This window comes from Carassius auratus, unplaced genomic scaffold, assembly GCF_003368295.1.
Source record: "Carassius auratus strain Wakin unplaced genomic scaffold, ASM336829v1 scaf_tig00020493, whole genome shotgun sequence".
In the NCBI taxonomy this organism is placed as follows: Eukaryota; Metazoa; Chordata; class Actinopteri; order Cypriniformes; family Cyprinidae; genus Carassius; species Carassius auratus.
The window spans coordinates 226,684-235,969 of NW_020525031.1; the positions used below are offsets into that span (position 1 = coordinate 226,684).

At 36.0% G+C, this 9,286-nt stretch overlaps 1 protein-coding gene across 1 annotated transcript; it reads right to left on the reverse strand.

Annotated features, from left to right (window-relative positions):
• Positions 1 to 151: 151 nt before the first annotated feature.
• LOC113076434 (protein-serine O-palmitoleoyltransferase porcupine-like) lies at positions 152 to 6,312 on the reverse strand. Its single transcript, XM_026249090.1, has 13 exons — positions 6,078 to 6,312; positions 5,247 to 5,406; positions 4,817 to 5,009; positions 4,630 to 4,673; positions 4,318 to 4,499; positions 3,423 to 3,553; positions 3,182 to 3,307; positions 2,990 to 3,090; positions 2,821 to 2,897; positions 1,443 to 1,506; positions 1,126 to 1,211; positions 850 to 960; positions 152 to 728 (listed from the first exon to the last, which is right to left on the reverse strand). Exons 2-13 carry the CDS (start codon positions 5,401 to 5,403, stop codon positions 630 to 632), a joined length of 1,371 nt encoding a protein of 456 aa, XP_026104875.1. The 5' UTR covers positions 5,404 to 5,406; positions 6,078 to 6,312; the 3' UTR covers positions 152 to 629.
• Positions 6,313 to 9,286: the final 2,974 nt, after the last annotated feature.

The window sequence follows — 9,286 nt, forward strand, 5'->3', positions numbered from 1 at the left end:
TCTACTTTGGTAGTACATATCTGGACATTTAACAAAATATGCCATTACAATATGATACCACATGGCTGATCAAAATAAGTAACACATGTCTTAAGAACAAAGTTACAAAGTGCCCTTGAGTAATGCACTTAGATATAAACCATCAAAATAGTCATGGTGCCAAATTTTATTCAAAAATAACACATTGTCAGACCTAATTGACAGCTTTTGATAAAAATATGAAACATATTTACAAGTTCAAGACAAGTGACAATAACAAGGTCACACTGAAAGAGACTATGCTTTCTACTGTATATCAAGCTGTAAAGAGAGAAAAAAAGAGATACAAATAAAACTTGTACACTGCAAATGTACACTGCAAACTGATATTATTTCTTTTGTTTAATCCAAAATTGTACCTAATCAAAAAAAAAAAAAAAAAAAAAGAACAAGTATGATCACATTATGAGAATATGATTCGTATAACAACATGAGTCATAAGGCACTTTCCATGGCAATCTTTTCCAGATGACAGAAGTCTGGATGTAACACTGACAGTTGAAAAATGCAGTCTATGGTAAGAATCCACCTTCTTTCATGTTAAGGTTCAGTGAATGCTCCTTTGATTGCTTAGTACTATAGTATTCTCTTTAAATGAGCCAATAAAACACAAAACAGCCAAACATCACCCAATGGCTCGCCCAGTTTAGCTCCGACCACTTTTGAATGGTGTGACTGGCCATGTAACCCTATGTGGAAACAAAACATGTGATAAAACAATTCCTACTAATTTAATTTCATATATTTTTATCAGTAGCTGAATAAAATTGTATGTACTTTTAAATTGCATATGCATATGAAAATGCTCACCTCCTCAGCATGCATGCTGTCCATTTCAGAGTCAAAAAGTGATCCCAGATATGTCAGATGGAATATAGACAATGCACTAAAGAACAGGTTAACACCATACACCCACACCATCTACAATAGAAAAAAAAGAAATAGATATATCAATATAAAAATATAACTCGATAAGAAATGTCAGTGGAAATCTGTGAACTAGAGATCACATACTGCATAAGCCAAAAAATAAACAAACTGTTTTTATCATGAATTCAGCTGATCCTGCAGTGCGGGACAGATCACCTTCTTATTTTGGTGATGGCAGTCATTTGGACAGCGCTTTGACAGTATGCAGGCACTGAAAATAGCCGCCAGCCGCTTTCTCAGAACTGAAAGAGGAAACAAAGACAGAATTTGAGTTCTGTTGGTTAGACCAATGATGTGACATCTATTATAGATGTTATTATTTCCTTCCTACAGAAATTTGTGCAACGATGATTGTATGCATATGTATCCATATATTTTCAGTTTTTTACTTAAATCTAATGAATTAATTAAAAAAGCTTTTTTTTATTTTATTGATGGCAAGCATGCATGAATAAACTAAAATGGTTGTTTACCGTGTTCAACATAAGTGATGAATCCCAAAGACAACAGCACGGCCCCGAGATGAAAGCTGAGACCCTGGCAAACAACGCATAATTAATTAATAAAAGAAAATATACTATCCTCATCACTATCAAGTTTGGGTTCAGTAAGACTTTTCTAAATAAATTAAAACTTTTATTCAGCAAGGATGCATTCAATTGATCAAAAGTAAATACATTAATACTGTTAAGTTTCTTTTCAGTTGAATTTTCTATTTCTATTCTATTTTCTATTGTCTGTATTAAGCAGTTGTTTTCAACAATGATAATAAAAATTAACGTTTTTGAGAATCAGATAAGCATATTTGAATGATTATGTGACACTGAAGACTGGAGTCATGGCTGCTGAAAATTCAGCTTTACCATCACAGGAATAAATTAATTTCATATTTTAAATATAGAATAATATAGAAAAAATATATATATTTTTTAAATTGAAATCATATTTCACAATATTATTTCTACTGTATTTGTGATCAAATAAATGAAGCCTTGGTGAACATAAGACTTCTTTCAAAAAAACAAAACAAAAAACCCTCAAAATTTTGAATGGTAAATAAATGTAGAATGAATTTCCCACATTAACCACCAGAGGTCGCCACCCAGTTACAATACCTTGAATTATGCATCCCTGTCATTAATATTTGTCTTAGTTCAGTGGTAGATTACTGTTCTGTGATGTACAATTTACATACTAACTGAAAAAACTCAAAATATATAAATGGTGTTTTATTAGATTTTTGACCTTTGGCTAATTTCTGTCCGAATTAGCACCAAACTGAATTTACCCCTACATCCACGTGTTCTTTCTTTAAACATACCCTCCTCAGACATGTCAGTGAACTCAAACATATTCACATTATGTTTCTGACTGGCTAAAACAACAACAACAACAACAACAACAACACATGGATAGTTTGATGCACGGATACCGAGAAAGACTTCTAGCAGTTATTCCTATATTCTTATATTCCTAAAGGTCAAACTGGTAATATAGCATGAATGATTTTATCTAAGCTACACACTGAGTTGCAGTACAACCTAACCAATGCACAACTACAATAGCTTAATAACAAGGCTTATAAAAAATGTCAAGGCTTAAGCTGCCAGGGTACGTATTGAATTATCTATCTACACCAGCTGTAGACAGCAGTTTAAATCTGGGTCATGGTGTTCTGAGATAAGAAACCATCTCTATCCAAGCTGTCATGCCACAGGGAAACCGTTTTCTGGATCAGGTGTTTTTTCACCCTGACACAAACCCAAATCTGTTTAAACAGATGGAACCTGATTCTGTGCCAACAAACCTTGGTAAAATGATAATAACCAGAGAGCTGGAAATAATACTTACATGTAACAATGCACTGGCAGTGTAGGTCACCAAGATGGCAGGAAAAGTGCCAAGTTTGAGTGCACTTTTAAAGACGTCTTTGTGTTCAAATGTACAGGGAATATTAAAACCAATGCACAACATTAATATACATAAATATTGTATCACAAACCTGAATAAATATACATACATGCGTTAAGCCACTTAGACATTGGTAGATTCCAAGAGGTAACAACTTCCACCATAGACCTCGGCAATTCCACATTCATAGGTTTAGCTACTGCAATATCCCTTTGAATGAGAAAATGTCACATTAGGTCTCAACAATGCGGTTATCTAAGAACAAAAGATAAATAAATAGAGAAAATGTATGAGCATGCACCATTTGATGTGGTCTTTGTGCTCAGAGAATCCAGCTCCAGCCATCACAGTGGTTGTTTCACTCAAGTAGCTGACAAAATAATTGCTGAAGTGGAAGGACACTGCATTCTCATAAGCGTGAAGCCATCTGAGGACAAAAGGCCAATAAAACAATATTAAACAGAAAATGATATAAACATTCATGCTAGTCTTTTCAATTCCTCTGGATATGGGAACCCAATGGGGAGGGAAGCGCAGCTCACCTACGAGGAAGTCCATCACCGTAGATGGGAATGAAGTAAGGAAAGAGATAAGGAGCAATACAGTTGGAAATAACCAGGCAGATCTGACTCCTCAGAAAGCTTAGAGCAATCTTTCCAAACCAGCCAACGCTCTGCAGGAGATAGCAGGATAGTTACTCTCTGCTGATGGAAACATGCTCAGACTAAATCAAAATTATCTTCTCTTCAATGAAAACAATTATTTTTACCCAATTAACATTTAGCATGAAGAACACATCCAATTTATTTTAAATGTCAATATCTGCATATAAAGACACTTTCTGAAAACTGCTTTGAAATAATAAAGATTGGGGAAATGCTATATGAATACACTAGCTTGGGTAGACTGTGTGTGTTTGGACTTCAAATACATATACAAAGTTTGGGGTCAGTGAGTTTTTGAGAGTCTCTTATGCTCACCAAGACTGCATTTATTTGGAAAAGAATACATATGACTGAAATTATTAAAATAAAATATTACAATTTAAAATAAATGTTTTCTATTTTTATATATTTTTTTAATCATCATTGGTGAAAACAGCTGTGCTGCTTAATATTTTTGTTGAAACGGTGACACTTGTTTTAAAAAAATAAAAAGAACTGAATTTATTTGAAGTTAATTTCTGTTATCTAAATATGTCTTTGAACAATTTAAAGAATTCTTGCTGAATTAAAGCAATAATAATAATTAAAAAAAAAAAGTTCTGACCCCAAACGTTTAAACATGTGTATATAAAATCTGTATACATATAAATAAAATGTTCACATAATATATACAGAAAGAGCTTGCAGAAGTAAAATAATAATAATAAAAAATAATAATAATTTATAGTAACTGCAAAAATTAAGAGAATGAAACTAGTATACTAGTATTTACCATTTTGCACCCATTAATTGCATCCGTGTAGCTGGCGAAACTGATCCATGGCCCAAAGATAATGGTTCCCGGAAAGCAGAGGTATCCCATGAACTCCAGCGGTGAGGGAAAATTGGACACAGCGCCTCGATCGAGGTCAAAGGCCAGAGAGATGGCCTTCATGGCCACCACCATCTGAGACCCTGGACACAAACGAAATGGTCCGTACGGGACATGCAACACCATAATGAGTGTCATTTGATAAATTATGTGACATGAAAAAGAAAACTTCTATAAAACATTCAAATGAATAATAATTCAGTGAAGACACACCTCTCATCTTATGCCAGGTCACTGGGTCTATCATGTGTAGCTCCCTATAATAAAAATGATCAAAACATGTGACCACTTGTGACTGTGTCTGTATTTGTATGTGATGAGTATTTACAATTTGAACCAGTTTTCTGTGTTCATTAGACCCTATCTATAAAATGCATTTGTCTGGAAGTGGATGACAGACCCCATCAGCATGTAAATGAGGATGACGACAGAAAGGAAGACTCCTCGTCTGCTGGAGTTTATGCTGAGGAGCAGGATGAGGTAGCAAAGCAGGCACAGGATAATCACCCACATCATGTGCAGCTCAAAGAACGTGTACAACACGTACAGGCCGCCCGCCAGCGAGCTCAGATGCTTCACATGACATGAGACACCTGTCAAAAAGAGAGACGGCATTAACTTGCCACATGAAGACTCAACAGATGGACCCATTCAGCAACATGAGTTGGATATAATAAGATCAAGTGTGAAGATTTCGCTACAATACACATGACAAAAAGCATTGATGTTAGCCATAAGAGAACCAACTGGGCCATGTTCCCATCCTTTGGGGAAAGACTGTTTCAGTTGAACAGATGTTTGTGGGCTGGTGCTGTGCATGATGGACTCACCTAGTCTACAGATGACCCGACACAGCAGGCAGAGGAGCAGAAGCTGCCAGACCTGCTCTAAACCCTGCTGGGCAGTGGGCAGCACACAGCCCTCTGCTAGAGCCTGCAAGAACTCCACACGCCCGGAGGAGTCCATCGAAATGTCCCACACAGACATGGTCTAGAGAGGAAAAACTGAGTATTGTTTCATTGTATGATTATTGGATAAACAATAAGCATAGCCCGGGGCTATGGCCAGTTAATGGAAATGCCACTGGAGCTAATCTGCCAGTGCTGCATTATCACAAAATTTGTCGAACTTTAACATGTGTTTTTATGCCTTGTAAAGAATACATAAGGTTGCAAATGTCCTTGCATGACCTTGGCGTTCAGTTTAAGTTTATTTGATATATGTAATTGCTGAGACAGACAGGGAGAGATAGCCAGTCATGTGTTCATATAACTATCATTCTGGAAAGACCTTTTCATGATCTAATGAATCCTGCATGAAAACCGGACCAGTCTGTGTTCATATAACTGTGCCTTCAATCCAGAACAGAGGTAATATAATGCTGCTGTATGAGCATGAGACGAGCTGTACCTGTTCTACATCACTGACTATCTGAACTTTGATTTAAGAACAGTTCGTTTCTGCAAGTTTGATTATATAGGAAATTAGGAATGTTGTTTTATTACAGTCCTTGCCTCATATACACGTACTGTAGCCATTGCATCGTGCAAAACAAATATTCATCAAGATTCATGAACTTGAGAGCGAGTTGACATGAAACCCAACTAGATTGCTAGATTACGAAGGAAGAGCTCACTGCTGCACTTCCAAGCAATTCTTACCGATCTCCAGGAGCACACAAACAGTATCCTGCGCTACAAACGCACACCCGGAAGTAGGTTGAGACTTTTTCCAGTGGAAGGTATCCTTTCCATTCCGTTAGCACGACCATAAACATCTGTAAGACTCATCAGTGAGGAAACGCAACCGCTGTGATGTTAATGAACATCCCGGAGTTCAACCAAACCTGACTCCAGCGTGCTGCGTCTCTGTTCACTTCCTCCGCAGAGCCGATAGAGGAGCTGGAGTGCTTGTGGTTTATTATGGGAATGCACTGATAATACATTCAATAGCCTACCTTTTCTGTTTTCCTTTCGATTTATTTATGATCAAACCCATTCAGAAGTCATTTGCAGTTCTTGTTTCCAATTGCGCTTCTTCTCTTATCTTTGCTTTCCTCTGCGAATTAAAATTACAATTGAAATGCATCAGGATTGAGATTCCATTTCTTATTATCTAGTGGATTGCTCATGGTTTTTGCCTATTAGAGAAAGTCAGTTTATGTACTGTATGTCAGGGAGGCTAAGGTTTGGAGTCAAAATTCCCACTATATATTTTACCTACTTTTCTTTAACACCTACTTTAAAATTAGTTTTTAAATGATATCCCATAAACTAAAGTTCCAATATCAGCATATTTTTGTTCTACTACATATTTAATAAATGCCAGGCTGTTGTAGTCTATATTAATAATATCTGTTGATGTATTGATATGTTTTGTTATAATTTTTTGTGGTTCAGTCGTCAATATAATGCTACCATGTAACATAGCTATATATATATATATATATATATATATATATATATATATATATATATATATATATATATATATATATACATATATATATATATATATATATATATATATATATATATTAATATATATATAAAAGACTTATTATTATATTTTTATATTAATATTGTACTGCCGCAGTCACAAAAGTTTTTGTTGTTGTTGTTGCTGTTGTTGTCAAATTTGACCTTCATAAACACACCCGATCCTAAGGTTGTTGAAACAAAAAGGTGTAGGTGGGGTCCACATAGGGGTCCTACTATTTACACATAAGTATATACATTTTCAGTTCCTATTGTTTCAGTAAAATTACATTTGTCAGAACTGGTATTTTTAGTAAGCGATAAGCAGGTGCTTGCAAACAGAAATCAGTCCAGAGCAATGAATAAAATAGTATAAAATAAAATCCTTTAAATAAATATACTGCAGGCACTAAACAGAATAATATACTTGTTGAGTCATGCACATGTAATGATTTTGAATCTTTTCATCGAGCAATAGCTTTGATAAATTATTAAAGGCATTTTGATGGTTTGTATGTTGTTATAGGCGCAGGGTCTCTTGCTATATAGTTGATTAAGGGTTGCAGTGTAACTCACTGAGCTCTGAGTGAGACACAGGAACACCGTGACACTTGTTTCCATGGTAATTGTTCATATGACACTGGACAAGCTCAGTCTAAATTTAGTTCCTATAGGAGACTGCTGTCTCTCATTCCCTGGACACCTTTTGTAATTCTAAATTGAAAAAGAAAGAACAGTCAAATCAAGTGGAGATACTTTTGTAATAGCACAAAATGATGAAGCAATTAGACACCAACTATGCCCTCCAGCTGAGAAAGTGTAGTTACAGCTGCTGTGCGCTGGATGTCACACTTTTAACTGCTGAAGGCTTTGGTCTTCACAACGTCATTAACTAGAGATTCCATTATTTTTAAGTGTAGACATGTTTCCACTCACATTTACGTTTCTTTTTTTCATTTACTTTATTGCATGGTATGTTATGTTCTTTATTGTATGTAGGCTAATTGCTCAGTGTTTTGTTAATAGGGATAATTGTATCGTGGAATTTTATCATCTTGTGCCAGGAATCTGTAATCTGTGCACTTGTAATTCTGTATAGAAAATCTTATAAAGAAAAACAAAAAGACAATTTAAATTTGCTGCAAATGTATCGTTATCCTCACACATCAAAAGCAAACAAAAGATTTATTTAGAATCGTTTTGGACTTTATTTTTTTCTTATAGGCTGTGTTTGATCTGTGCGTATTTTTTCTCCTGAAACAGACGAGACGAAAAGACTCTGTCCAATGACATCCTATTAGTATTTTAACCAAAAGCAATGGTTTGAATTTAAAAACATCTTGATGAATTTATTACAAAGAGCTTTTTCACTTAAGATTTTTAATTTGAGTTAATTTTATGAACTGGAGCGGTATGGCTCCAGGGTTACTTGTGGATAATTGGGATGTTTTTATCAGCTGTTTGAACTGAGAGGATCCATGGGTGAGGAAGTGACATAATGTTAAATTTCTCCAAATCTGTTCCAAGTAAGAAACAAACTCATGCACATCAATAAAATGGCCCAAGGCGGACTAAATTTCAAGCAACCTTTAATCTGCAACTTTAATTTCACCTTGCCTGGACCAACTCTTTCCTTGCAGTACTGCTGATCTATACACCTGGGAATTTGAGCTAAGGTTCGTTTCCAGCAGCTAAACCCACATACCCTTCCCCCACTATGACCCATATGAGACAGGTACAGGCCTTGATGAATTAGGCCCTGAATCGCAGTTCTGCAATTGGGAACGCATGTGAGAGCCTTAACATGACGTGAATGACACGCATCAGCTGAGCAGGGTGAAAAATTAATTACAAACCAATGTGTTTGTCAGCCAGTGGGACGAGTTTTCCTCACACAGATGTGAGATGGGAATGTATTGGGCATGCTGGGTAATTAAATGAACTGCGCTGTGCCGCCCTTGGAGGGAGGATGTGGCTTAAAGCCCTGGGGTGGCCCACAGAGTTCTGCTTATTGCCTCTCTGCCCTCCAGAGAGACGAGATGTGCCCTTATTTAGGAGCAGTTTGGCTCAATAATAGAGGAGAGGTGGAATTGATCATTTCTGTCTGGGTCGAAAGGTCTCTGTTGACTTTGAGATGTAGCACACAAGTGAACTGACTTGACTCGATAATAATGTGAAACGAGTATATTCGTACAATACTGCAGAAAAGAAACCAATAAGGATGAAATCAGCATAAAAAAATCATATTCCCTCTACAGTATTTTCATTGCAACTTACCTGATAATTGTGTAGAAATAGACAAAGCATCATCCGCAGGGAGACAAAACACTTTACGGATCAATCTGTCCCTAAAGAATATTAGGTTGAGCCACAAACCACAATTACACATTTGG